The sequence below is a fragment of the Paroedura picta genome, chromosome 1, assembly GCF_049243985.1.
Source record: "Paroedura picta isolate Pp20150507F chromosome 1, Ppicta_v3.0, whole genome shotgun sequence".
NCBI classification, from domain to species: domain Eukaryota; kingdom Metazoa; phylum Chordata; class Lepidosauria; order Squamata; family Gekkonidae; genus Paroedura; species Paroedura picta.
In genome coordinates, this window is record NC_135369.1 from 66,835,561 (window position 1) to 66,849,543 (window position 13,983).

At 47.0% G+C, this 13,983-nt stretch overlaps 1 protein-coding gene across 2 annotated transcripts in view; it reads left to right on the top strand.

Moving 5' to 3' along the window:
* The first annotated feature begins 341 nt into the window (after positions 1-341).
* The window catches only part of LOC143839557 (uncharacterized), a 74,748-nt gene continuing 61,106 nt past the window's right edge, over positions 342-13,983 (top strand). Inside the window, exon 1 of one of the 2 annotated variants that reach the window (XM_077341750.1) lies at positions 342-907. In XM_077341750.1, the coding sequence (XP_077197865.1) occupies positions 839-907 (69 nt within the window). In that variant the 5' untranslated portion in view covers positions 342-838. The remainder of the gene's footprint in view (positions 908-13,983) is intronic. The other variant, XM_077341740.1, reaches the window with a different exon arrangement.

Below are 13,983 nucleotides of genomic sequence, written 5' to 3' on the forward strand. Positions count from 1 at the left end.
CTGTATCAGTGTGAAGATCCGGTGCAGGGGAGGGGGGCAAACAATCCGGTTCAAGGAAGTGCACCTGGAGGTTGGAACTCTAGCGTCCTCGGATCCCCCGGCTTACCATGGGGGAGGGGTTGAGGGCGAGCGTTTGGGAGTCCTCGGCTCCTCTTTTGGCTTCCCTTTAAATGTAAGCCCCGCCCCCTGAAATTGACACAGTCCTCCTTGGCTGGCCAATCGGCGCCTTGGCTGCGTGTTCTGTTTGTTGCGAGTTTCACATTGCGAGAAGGCAGGAGACGGGCGAGCGCGTGCGAGCGGGGAGGAGCGTGGCCGGGACCGGGGGGGGGGGGAGAGAGAGAGGCGTGCGAGGGAGCAGGGCGAGGGCTATGCCTGTGAGCGACGGGGAGGAGCGGGGCAGGGATGGCATAAAAGTTGGAGCGTCCGCAGGGGCCGCGATCGGAGCCGCCCGCTTGGAGAGCGTGCCCAGTTTTCGGGAACTCTTCTCGTACCAGGTGCCGCCTGTCCCCTTGCGGAAGAGACTTCTTCTGTCAGCTGTTAACGTGGCTTCCTCTGCAACTTGTAACACCTCCCCCCCCACTTTTTTTTTTTTTTTTGCTCTCTGATTAAAAGTTTAAAAAGTGGGCTTTAAAAAAAAACGGACACTGAAGGAGCAACAGAGGAGGAAGACAATTGAATTTATGCGTCCCTCCTCTGTCTCCAGCGAAAAGCTGGATGTGCCCCTACAGTTGCTGAATGCAAGCACTTGGGAGCTCCTCCGAGCGTGGCGGCAGCAGCAGCAGCTGGCCTCGATGTGAGTGCGTGCTCAACCCCTTTCCCGGCTCCCTGGATTTGTACCATGCTCAAGATCCTTACCAAGAAGCTCAGGAATCAGAGTTTGAATGAGATCCAGCCCTTCAAGTTAAAGGTAAGGGGAGGCCCACTGCACCCGGTCCCTTAGCTCTGTAGTCTTTGCAAGCAGGATCCATGAGTGGGTGCGCCAGTGCAGTGGGGCTGGTCACTTTGCATTTGCATCCTTGGCACTGTGTGAGTGGCGTTTGAGCTGCTCAGTCTGTAGAGTCTCAGGCCTGTTTCTTGGCTTGAGGACCTTTATTGATGGAGACCTAGTTCTGTCCAGGCAGCCCAGGACTCACACTTTGTAAAACCCTGAATTAGCATATAGAACTCTGTATTCTAATTTTTGGTTTTGTCTTTTGAGAGTGAGATGAATCTCGGGAGGGGTGGCTTTATACTAGTTTACTAGGAGGCTGGCTTAAACAAGACCTAAAACAAGCCACTACTCATTCTTCAGAAGTCCAAAAGCTGTAGCCGAATGACTGCCCTTTTCTTAGAAGTAAATGGGCTTTACTTCCAAGCAAAGGGACTTGGGATTGAACTATATGCCTGTAGTCTCAGGCACTCCTACTTACGAGTAGGCCCTGTTAAACTTGGAGGGACGGGTTCTCAAGTGTCTGTAATAGTTGTGAACATTATAGCTGGATCTAAACTCTGGTGTTTAACTCATTTAGATGTTTACTTGTTGCCATCTGGATTTCATCAGCTATCGTTCTTAAACAAAAGACACAGGGCTCCAGATGCTGCAAGGCTGAATTGGGCAGCTCCCCCCCCCCCGTGTAAAAATTGAGTGCAGTCATACCCCCCCCCCATTACTCTTGAATCCAGAATGCTCTCTAAAGTTGGAGGATTCATGTGGAAGCTCAAAAACTTTTTATCCTACTGAGTTGAGGCAATACCTGCTTGTAACCATTTTGTGGAGCAAAGGCCAACAAATTTTTCTTCCTGCCTAAGCTTTTGGGAGCCATCACTCATTTCATCAGATGCATGCATGAAATAAAATTATTTCTACTCAATGCTTTAGACAGAAAGGGAGCAGAGATGTTACAAAAATGGTTCATAGCCTTAGCCAATCAAAACCTGTCACTAGACTATTGGGAATGGATGAGGAGGAAGGGAAAGTAGGAAAAAGGGTAATGGACAGTAGGTAGGATCTTAATGATTGCATATCATAGTAGCTTTGATCTTTTCTTAAAAGAACAAGAACAAATTCTTCTTGAGACTGATGGCTTAAATCTGCCCTGATTCTTCTATACTCCACTTCTTGGTGAAGGAAAGACTCATGAATTTGTATGAGCAAATCTCTCTGTGCATATCCAGCTGTGGGATGGCTCTTTCATTTGTAGGTACGCCAACTTCCTTCCCTTGCTATTTAAAGGCCTTTAGCCTTGAAATTTACAAATAAGCACAGTTTTGAAATCTTTGGAGCAAGATCAGATTGTGAAATATTTGGACAGAATTTGACTCCAGTTTAGTAGCTGTTAAAAATACCTTTGGGTGCTGAAGTATATTGGGTGATACAGCAGGGGTAGTCAAACTGTGGCCCTCCAGATGTCCATAGACTACAATTCCCATGAGCCCCTGCCATCTTTTGCAGTTTGACGACCCCTGGTTAAGAGGCTTCTTGAGCAGTGCACTTAGTGTCAAGTCCCCCCTATATTTCCTCAGTGGGTCAAATAGCCGCTCTGCAAGGGCATTCCAAGGAAGAAGAGACAAGAGCTGTTTTTTTAAATGCCCGTTTTCATTACCTGAAAGCATCTCAAAGTAGCATACAAACACCTTTCCCTTGGCCTCCCCACCTGTGAGGTAGGTGGGGATGAGAAAGCTCTAAGAGAACTGCTCTGAGAGAACTATGACCAGCTCAAAGTCACCCAGCTGGCTGCATGTGGAGGAGTAGGGAATCAAACCTGGATCTCCAGATTAGAGGCCACTGCTTTTAACCACCACACCATGCTGGCTAGTTGCCCTCCCCCTCACACAATGGTCTCAAGTGCAAATCAGGCCTCCACATGCCTGCTATTATTACTGTGGTTTTACAAAATATCTGCTGGGGAATGCCATTCTTGGAGTGGAATACTCTTCACAGAACTCCCAGCATCATGTCTCGTTTGGCCCCTGGAAGCGGTACAGAAAATGTTCTAAGGCAGATGGGAGCAGACTCAGGTCTTAGTGACTGGCAAAATACATAGCATGCAATTGGAAAAATGTGCTGACCTGTAACGTCCCACCCCCCAACCTGTGTTTCCAAGTACCATGCTGATTTGATGGTCTTCTGTTATATGGAAGGAAGTTGTTGCTTTTTTTTTTTTAAGACAAATCTCTTTTTAAAACAAAGTGCTGGATTAGGAACCCTCCTGGAACAGGAGCTCCGTCGCTCTCTTTCCTTGTCCCCCTCCCCCTCATAATGCTGTCGTCTACCCACCAAGAAGATGCCTGAGTGGCTGTATAATATTGTGCTCCTTCTAGGGGCTTTGCAAGATGTGGGCCCCATTACTACCCCGCTTGGCACAAGGATGGCTCAGGAGTTGTGTTCAGAACCATCTGGGTTAACTAGCAACCATTTGCTCTTGGGGTTTATAGAAACTGCCATTGTGCTGAATTGTGCACTGACAACAGAAGAGGTTGTTGTCTGTGGCACCTTCATAACCAGCTGTGCATTCACAGATTCTATGGCACAGGATGGCATTGAAAGTGCATTTTTGCTGTGAATCCAGGAGCAATTTTAACAGCAAATCTCAAATGCTGTGTGGAGTGTGTGTGTGTGTGTGTGGGGGGGGGGGTGTTTGCTGTTAAATCATCTTGGCTGATAGTTGCATTATCTTGGTCAGTAGTTTTTTTTTTTACTGCTTCATGAATCTGGAGTCCTTCTCTTTTTTTAAAAAAAGGTTTTTGTTACGTTCTCGACTGCTAGGACATTCTGCAGTGAGTCCCACAGATGTTAGAATCATAGAATCATAGAGTTGGAAGGGGCCATACAGGCCATCTAGTCCAACCCCCTGCAGGATCATCCCTAAGCATCCTAAAGCATCCAAGAAAAGTGTGTATCCAACCTTTGCTTGAAGGCTGCCAGTGAGGGGGAGTTCACCACCTCCTTAGGCAGCCTATTCCACTGCTGAACTACTCTGACTGTGAAATTTTTTCCCCTGATATCTAGCCTATATCGTTGTAGTTGAAACCCATTACTGCATGTCCTTTCCTCTGCAGCCAATGGGAACAGCATCCTGCCCTCCTCCAAGTGACAACCTTTCAAATACTTAAAGAGGGCTATCATGTCCCCTCTCAACCTCCTTTTCTCCAGGCTGAACATTCCCAAGTCCCTCATGTTCTGATGCTTGCATCTTGGAAATCCCATGTGATTTCATGACCTTTCTGTTTAATAGTCTTCTATTAGTCTGCGGCCTGTGGGCTGGGAAATCTGATTCAAAGCTTGGCTCCCCTTCCTTCAGCATCCTTAGACTCCCTCCCCCTCTACCTGCAGTACAGGATTGTTGTAAGGATTGTATAGTTTAGGGGGAGTGCTTTGTGTATAGTGAAGAGTTGTATAGAGTAGTGGCTAAGGGTTTTATTAAATGATACAATCCCTGTTACCTGTTTCTATTCTACACCTATGTCTGTGCTCTTACCAGTTCTGTAGCCGCGATTGAATTGCTGTACAGCTTTTAAGTGTGGCAGTGCCACTGTTTGATCAAGAGCATTTGCCTGCCAAAATGTGAGGTGGGTCTAAAAAGAGGGTCGAGCTCTTCCTCATCTGACTTAACTGGGTCAGGAACTGGAACTTCTGTGCCTCTCCCAGTATGCACAACACAGGAACATACAACACTTAGTGTTGACAGTTATACTGAGGATGTGTGATCCAGCTTACTGGTTTGTGGTCACTGTGCCTGATCTGCTTGCACAAACCACAGTGGGGAGCTTCTCACAAGTGGCGTGTGATGTGTTCTAGTCATGCATATGCAGTAGTAATGGCCACTTTTGGGGCTTAGGGTGGGAGGGGGGGTTTGAAGGTTATGTTCTGTCATTTTTATTGTCTTCTGTGTTTGTTGTAGGCCGCCGTAGACTAGCCAGTCTAGGAGCCGTGGGATAGAACTTTAACAAATAAATAAATACTGTAGGTGGCGGCATCCACGGAGGGAGCCTTAAGGAAAGTGCTTTCTGCTTGTGTCTCAGCAAAACAAGGTGGTTTTTAAATAACAGGTTGAAAAGGAGATGTTATCAGAAGTGGCATTTTAAGATTTATAGTTGCTGTGGGTATACTAGGCCTGACCAGGGACAGCAGCCTCTTCAAATTTAGGAGCCTCACTTGGATGCTCTGCTGATTTTTCTAAACCAGTCAGTATCTAGCCTCCCTAGTCTCAAAACAATATTTATTGCATGGCAACATCTGACAAATTGTTTGACTTGCAAGGTTGAACAGAATTCCTGGGAATATATTATTCATATTTGATATTTGGGGGTGGTTCTGCAGTTAGATCTTCTGCTGATCTTCTGTCAGAATACTCATTCAGCAGAGAATCCTTGTTTTATTTCCATCTACTTTTCTAGAGAAGCTGTTTCTCTCATTCTTTCCTTTTTGCACTTAACAGGCACATGTGTTCATCTCTTTCCAGAAGCTGGCTTCCCTCCTCTCCCCAACCCTGTTTTTGTTGATTAGTTCTAGGGTTGTGATACTTGTGAATGCCATTGGAGGCAATTATCAGTTGCCATATGCATTATGTGCACTTGAACTGGCTCAGTGTTACTTCTCCTGGATGCTGGCCAGCCTAATTCTGCCTCCCAAGGCTCTCTCTCAGCTCTGTTATCTTCTTCCCCAACCCTTCTGGTAATAATCTTAAGAGGACTCGACATTCTTGCTTCTATCTTGGGAGGTGTTCTTATTCCCTAGCAAAGCAATTTTAAGTTACCACTTTGCTTACCTACACTGAAAGTAGTAGAATTCTGGTACAGCTATAATGTTGGTTCTACTTCAGTGAGGCCGAAGTCATCCAGAGTGGTTAGGTCACGCCTCTGCTCACTCAGGTAGGGAAACTGAAATGCAAATTTGTTGCAGTAGCCCCTCTGGTGACCAGGGCAGAGTCTGGACTTACTTTGTTTATTCCTTTGTCAATCCTGTTGAATTCAGATCGATTTGAACTCGGGTCTTCCTCTCCCCCCCCCATTGAAAAAGGAAAGTGTTCTGCACGTGGTTAGGGTAGTTCAGAAGGGGGGGGGGAGCCAAGCCTCTTTCTTTCTTTTCTTGAAGGGGGGGGAGAGGAGCCAAGCAGGGAGCCTCTTTCTTTTATTGGAGGGGGGGGGGGGGGAGAGGATCAAAAAAGGCAGAGAATGGAGAAAAAATCCAGGACCGACAGAAGTTGAGAGAAATTAGGGGCTTCTCCTTTAAGGCAAGCTTGTCACATGACCAGGTGTGGCCTATCAGAGGTTCTCTACCACGGAACTTCCTTTCCCAATCCGGATTTGAAAAATATTGAGGGTTAAAACCACTTTAAGATATTGCACAATAAAGGTAGTGTCACTCTGGATCAATCCTTCTTGCTGCAGAAGGAAAATTTAAATCACCCCAAATCCAAACGAAAATCGCATTCTGTGTAGACGGCAGGGACTGAATTGACCTGGGATTGGAATAAAAGCTCCGTGCAATTTACACCCAGGAACCCGACCCTCCAGTCCGAATTGCCCTACTGCTCGGGTACTGCTCTTGATCCAATCCTAGGTATTTAACTTAAAAATCCTAGGTATTTAACTTAAAATTTAAATACCTTAAATACCTTAACTACTCAAATATCTTAACTACTTAAAATTTAAAACCCTAACCTACGGAGGCAGAGGCTCAGCCTTGTTCTTACCTGCCTTCTTCCTGGATTTTACCACGAACTCTGTGGCTTCCACAATACAAACTCCCAGCAGAGCCGAGGCTGGTCACCTGGCTCCAGGACAACAGGCTACCCTTGACAAGGAGGCAATTGCCATGACTCTCGAGGAGTGGGCCAGAGCTCCTGACCCCTGCTCCTCTGATAAAGCCATGGGATGTATGGATGCCACCATGTCAGACTCCTCCCATATCTTTAGGAAACCGGGCACCAAGGGTAAGTCATCCCAGAAAGATTCGGCAAAAAACAGCAACTCCTCCGAGGCAGCACTTAGGCTGCTGGCCAAGAAGAGAAAACAACAGCCATTGCCACCCATGCACAGTCCTGACCGAGCTGCAAGGATGCGTGCTTCCCGAATTGCCACAGCTTTCCTGGATCTTGAGACCAGCCTGGAGGGATGCTGCAGGAGTCACACAGGGCAGGAGAGCACTGCAGGTGAGCCACAAATATTGGGCCCACATTCCTGCTCACGATCTCTGGCCACGGAGAGAGCTATGGGTGACCCGGGGCTCTGTGTACAAGTTCCTCTATGTATCTCCAACCCCCCCTCCATCCAGAGAGCCACCACGTGGCCAAGATGGCGCTGCCCGTGTGCCTTTCTGCTATGATACCCCCTACCCTACTCATTGTGCCAGATGATGCGCGACAAGAGCTCCTCTGGTGGACCTTGCCAAGAAATCTCCAAAGGGACACTCAGTTCTCTCAACCACAGCAAATCACCATCACGACGGATGCCAGTCAAAGGGGATGGGGAGCACATTGCCAGGGACAAACAGTGCAAAGTCAGTGGTCCCAGGCAGAAGGGCCCCACGTCATCAACTGGATGGATCTCCGGTCAGTGTGACAGGCTCTCCAACACTTGCAGCCGATTCTTCAGGGTGCACACATTTTGGTATGAACTGACAACATAACCATGAAAGCACACCTCAATAGACAAGGCAGGACACAGTCTTGTTCCCTTTACCTGGAGGCCTGTCCGCTTCTCTGATGGGCGGAGAAACACCACGCCAGCCTCACAGCTGAACACCTAAAGGTCAATGTGAACCAACAAACAGACTGGCTAAGCAGACAAGATCTAGACCCCAGGGAATGGAGCCTGAACCGGGAAGTCTTCTGACAAATGACCTTCAGTCTCGGTTTTCCCATAATGGACCTCCTGGCAATGCCACAGAATGCTCAGACAGAGTGGTTCTTGACATGCTTCTACCATGAGGCAGCAGAAAGAGAGGACACCCTCAACTGCCCTTGGCCATGAGGTCTACTGTACGCATTTCCACATCTTCCCCTCGTGGGGAAGCTACTGCAAAGAATCCAGACAGAAAAAGTGCTTGTGATCATCATGGATCCTCACTGGCCCTGCCAACTGTCGTTCTCAGACCTGGTGCAGATGTCGCTGATGAAGTTGTGGCATCTGCCAGTCCCCAAGGACCTCCTCCTTCAAGGGCCAGTACTGTATCCGGCCCAGAGTGGCTGCAACTTGATGGCTTGGAAATTGAGAGGAGATCTCTACAACACCTAGGTTTCCCCACCAAGATTGTCAACATAATGGTTCAGGCCAAGAGACCAGTGACCAGGTGAATGTACAATCATTCTTGGCAGGCCTTTGTCAAATGGGCTGCTAAATATGGTGTGACAGCTACCAACCCATCATACAGGGATGTCATTGCCTTCCTCTATAAGGGCAAGAAACAAGGCCTTTGCGCAGCCATGCTCAGATGCCACATGCCAGCTCTCAATGCAGTGCTGGGCTTAGACTGTGCAAACTCCCTCACTGAGACTGCCTACATTAGCTGTTTTCTAAAAGGGGACCAACAGCTAGACCCTCCAATACAATACCGCTTCCCCACCTGGAGGCTTCTCATCGTTTTCGGGTCTTGACCAGGCCCCACTTTGAGCCCCTCTGGCAGACAGATCTCAGGTTTCTCATTTGGAAAGTAGCCTTTCTGGTGGCTATTATTTGGCCAGGTGGGTATCAGAATTGGCTGCACTGTCTTCCAGGAAAGAGCTGTGCACTTTCAAGAACGACTCTCTGGTTCTATGCACAGACCTGAGTTTTGTTCCAAAGGTTTCTTCTCACTTCCACTTAGAACAACCCATGATTCTCCTGGCAAGAGTACGCTCCTTCCCCTCCCTTCCTTCAGGCCTGCTGCAAAGGAGCCTTTAACAGCCCCTGACTGAGGCGTTTCCGAAAGCAATGCAGGGGGGGCTCAGGGCATGGGGGTGGGCATTCCTTTGGGGGAGGGAATTTCTCCTTCTGCCAAACGGCTGACAGGAAGGCCACAGAAAAGCCCCTTCTCACTTAAAATACTGCTCTGGCTGGGGGTTAGACACAGCCAAGCCATGTGTTTCTTCTTTGTAACTCTGCAGATTTGAGACCTACCGCACAGCGTTATTCTGCAGACGAAACTGGATGCTGTTGCAGAGGTTCTTTTGTCTCATCAACAACCCTTTTCAGTAGGCCTCAAGTCTTTCAATTCAACAACAACCTGTGAGGGAAGCCATAAATGTTTTTTCTCTTCCAGAACCCTGTCCATAGTAGCCCTTTCTGCCTGGGGGGGCTGATCTTTATACTATGAAAATGAGTTGAAATTCCAGGAGCTGTCCAGGCCCCACCTGGAGGTTGGCTACCCCTAGGCTGGAAATATTCCTTGAGTTTTGGAGGTGGGACTTCAAAATCATACAATACCTCAGTCCAGCCTTCGAGGAGGCCGTGGGTGCGCTTCTGGGCCCAGGGGAAAGGCCGCGCCGCTGCCGGGGGGAAGGAAGGAAGCCTTCCCCCCAGCCCCAAAAGCACACCTAGCGCCCATTGTATTTACAAGTACAATGGGCTTGGTCCCTAGTACTTGAATAAAACAGCAACCTTCAGATGCTTGGATGCTCTCTTCATCTCCCATGGCACAGGAAGCATGGGCAAGAAGGCATCTGCCGCTACCATCGCCTCCTGGGTTAAACTGCATTGTTAAAGCATATGAACTACAATGCAAAATCCCTCTGGGGACGATTATGGCACATTCCACATGAGCTGCTGCATTATCCACAGCCTTCTCTACCAGAACATCAGAAATAGAAATATGCAGAGCTGCGACATGGTCCTCCTCCACATTTGTCAGACATTGTCACATTGACCAGGTGGATTCCTTGGCAGCTAACCGTGGGTGGTGTGTGCTGCAACATGTGACACTTGACTAGACCACAGACATGATCCCATGCAATGGACAGCTTTGAGACAGTTTACCACGCTGGATGACTTCAGCTCCACTGAAGGAGAACAAGACATTGGACTTACGTGAAGGTTTCTTCTCTTCAGTGGGGCGAAGTCATCCACATCCCATCCTTGGGATAGAATACAGGTCTATATACACAACGACACACAAAGAACAGAGAGAGACAACTAAACCAACAAACAAGTCTGACACAAGTACTGAATGCAGCAGGGCTTGGGAAGGACTGGAGGGTCAGGCTCCTGGTCACCAAATGGGCTACTGCAAAAAATTTGCATTTCAATTGCCCTACCTGAGCGAGCAGAGATGTGACATAACCACTCTGGATGACTTCGCCCAGCTGAAGAGAAGAAACCTTCAGTTGAGTCCAGTGTTTCATTTCCTGCAAAGGGTTTCCAGGTTAACCAGGACTGGCTCTGTGGTAGCTAAGTTGGCGTGGGTTTGACTCTACTCTCCAATGCCAGAGATTAGTGATCCATGACATTATTTATCAGCCTGTCTTTGCTTGACTCAACTTCTGCATTGTGTTGCTAGATGACCCTTGATCCATCTCATTTGGTGGTCAGGTGAGGGTGAGCAGAAACCACACACTGGGATATTCCAAATACAAGAAGGACTTCTATGGGTGTTACTAACTGTGGGTGCAGCTATGGGTGCACCTGCCAGAACTGTGTCACTAACTGCCACTTACTGATGATGCAAGGAAGAGTTCATTCCAAAATGAATTTCCTTTGAATCCTCTAAACTCTGTGAGCAGATGCATCAGGATAGAAATTAACAGTGTTTCCAGCTTCCTTGCTTATATTTGGTTGAGCAGAGGTGATTCTCAGAAGCCTTGTTTTTCAGGATGGAGAGCTTTCCTTCAACTAACCCAACATCTCCTGGGAACAGTATTGGCCAATGTTCTCCCTACCTTTCCTTGTGTGGACGGAAGCAGAAGAACCAGTATCAGTTGCATGGCTTATATCCAGGGCTCGTAGATTCTGAATCTCTAATTGTGTGGTCCAGGAAACACTGGAAAGTCATTGAAAATGATCAAAACTGGCCTCTTGCCAAGGGATTTCTGCTTAGCACAAATATTTATTGAGCAGGTTAAACTGTAGAATGAATGTTTCCCTCTGGAGAAAAGCGAGTGTGCAACGTAGAGGGAATGAATTCTGTTCTGTGCTATTGCAAGTATTCCACATTGCAAGATATGTAAAGTGTGGAATTCATTGCCAGAAGTTTTAGTGATGGTCACAGGAATAGACAGCTTTATAAGGGGAATAGAATGGTTTATCAGTGGTTACTAGTCACAGTAGCTGAAGGGAACCCCAAAGCTGGGAGGCAACTCAGGGGAAGCCTTCTATGCTGTTTAGTTGGCTCTCCGGAGGAACTGATTGGCCACTATGTGAGACAGAATGCTGGACCAAATAGGCCACTGGTCTGACCCAGCAGGGCTCTTATGTTCTTAAGCTTAGGAGAGGGTATAACATTTTCTTCCTGGTATTAAAGAAATACACAGTGTCAGTGCCTTGGATGTTTCCAGAGCGCTCTGGTGAGGAAACTAAATGCTGGAAAAAATCTGGAGAATTTTTCAGCTTTGAGCTGGCTAAAAATGAGAGGATGGTGCTGGAAACATCCCAGCCTTCCAGCTACAGCAGAAGTTTAGTCTGTAAACAAATGCAGCTTCATCTGCCTGTTGAGACCCAGCCAGCATTTTTTGGAATCTGGTAAACAGTAGCAGCAGATTCTTGATCCAGCATATGGATCAGGGCCCTAGACACCTTGGCTTCATATTCATTACTGTGGTTTCTCCAAGGGGATCCTAGGACTTATAAGGATGCTGAGAATGCTGTAGGATTTTTAGAAATACCATATTTGCAGCAAACATATTGTGTTGGATATGACATGCACACTCAGCTATGAGCCAAATCTGCGAGCTGTTGAACAGCTTTTCAGCGGGGCTGTAACTGTGGCAGTTGAATTTCATTTCCTTGTCTTGGGAAGGTGATTGGATCTGTGTTAGAAGGCAAGGTGATTCTGCCCAGAGGTTGATAGTTGGGCAGGTCATTGAACTGTGCCTCCTGCAAGACTGCATGAAATAACGGAAGTAACACTGCAGTAAGCACAAAGAGGTGTTTTTTTTTTAATATAAGGTTCATAATAGTTTGCAGATTGATTTTTCTTATTATTAATATGCTTGGGGCATCAGGTCTGTAGGTGAGTGGAAAAACTGGGGCTATTATCAGACTGTTTGAGGACTTGCATGCCTGTATCACTGCTGATTGAGTATATGAGAAACGACCTGCTGTATGGCTCAGATTGTTCACAGGCAGCCAAAATGATCGACAAAAATCCGGCTCCCTGTTAAGACCTTCCTTCTGAAGCATGTAGGACCATAGTCCTAGGCTTGACTTTGCCAAGACACCCGGACAGAATTTTCCTTTGAAAGGACAAATTGAGTGCTCTGTCTTCACTGCACAACGCATCTGTCCTTTCTCTGGCGGTGCCACTTTGAGGTTGCCGTTGAGATGCCAAACCTACTGAAGGCTCAGATCCCTCAGGCACAGGAAGGAGGCCTTCTTGGAGTTGCTGGCAGGTCAGTTAGCTGCCTTTCAGTCTCACCTGAAGTTTGCCCTGAGGCTTGCTGTTTCCTGCTCCATTTCTCTCTGCTTTTCACCAGATACATAGAGAGTGCTCTCCCAGCTACACAGCCCAACTGTGTCTTTCAAGAGCTGGCAACCCTGGGCAATTCATCCTTCTGCCCTTGTGTGGGGAAACCAACAGAGAACCACAGTGGCTCTTTGGTCCCAGTGGGTTTCCTTGGTCCTGCTGATGAAGATGGTTTTTCCTCTCTTTCCTCTCTCTGATCAAAGCCCTTCTGCTGCAGCCTTCCAACAATGGTCAGTCACAAGCTGTTGGGCGGCTCTCTGGCCAATGATGAATATTCATATGATACTCGAGAATCCAGGATGTGGTCACAGATGAACTCTGAACATGGCTGAGGGGGTGGAGTGGGTTGTCTCTCTGGTGGATTTTTTTATTTTCAGCTGTCTGCCTCAAAGCACACTTGTCACACAGTATGCCTGGGATTATTAACGCAAATATTCTGATGTCTAATTTGAAATGCCCAACCTTGGTCTAGCTCCCCCCTGGAATATGTTGGTCAAAACTGTACCAAGCAGCTGTAGTCTGCCCCTTATGGCATAATTATGTTGCATACTTAAAAACAAACAAACAAATCACTGCTATGGTGGTTTCTGTAACGTGTTGTCTTGTCTGCTTTTATAATCAAAAGTACTCTGCACATGGTTAAGATTCATTCTACACATCTCATCTAGCTTGTTGGATACTATCTCTCCCAGGTGGCCCTTTTTGATGTCATTCGTTTACAGCGGATTTATTGCATTTGTTCTTTTGTTTCTTTGCGAAGAAGACAAATGTAAAATTATGTTTTATTTCTTTGATTTTTATACTGCCCTTCCAGCAGACTGGCTCAGGGCAGCGTACAGTCTCAAATATAAAAATGCAGTGCATTACAATAATTAAAATACAATAAAAGTTATGTTCAAAATTAATTTGAAATAGTTAATCCAACTGATTATGAATATCAGCAGCAATGATCCATATACAGAATGTCTATTGGTGTTCTCCCATAAGCCAGGTTATGTTCTGGGGCTTCTTGTATAGATGAATAAGTAGATGAAGATGCCAACTTGGTGGATGTTAACTTTGGCCCCAACCAAAGGCTTGGCAGAAGAGCTCCACTTTGCAGTCCTTGCAGAACTGTGCCAGCTCTGGCAGGGTCCAGATATGTTCTGGGGGCTCATTCCACCAGGTAGGGGGTAGGGATGGAAAATGTCCTGGCCCTGGTTGTGGCCAGACGTACCTCTTTGAGGCCAGGGACCACCAGCTGGTTGGTATTAACAGAGTGAAGTGTTCTTTGCGGGGTAGAGCTAGAGGTGATGCCTCAGATGTGTAGAACCCAGATGGCCTTATGTGTAAGTGCCAATACCATAAATTTGATCCAGAATTCAATTGGGAGCCAGACCAGCTATATAACTGGTTACAGTTTAATTTTA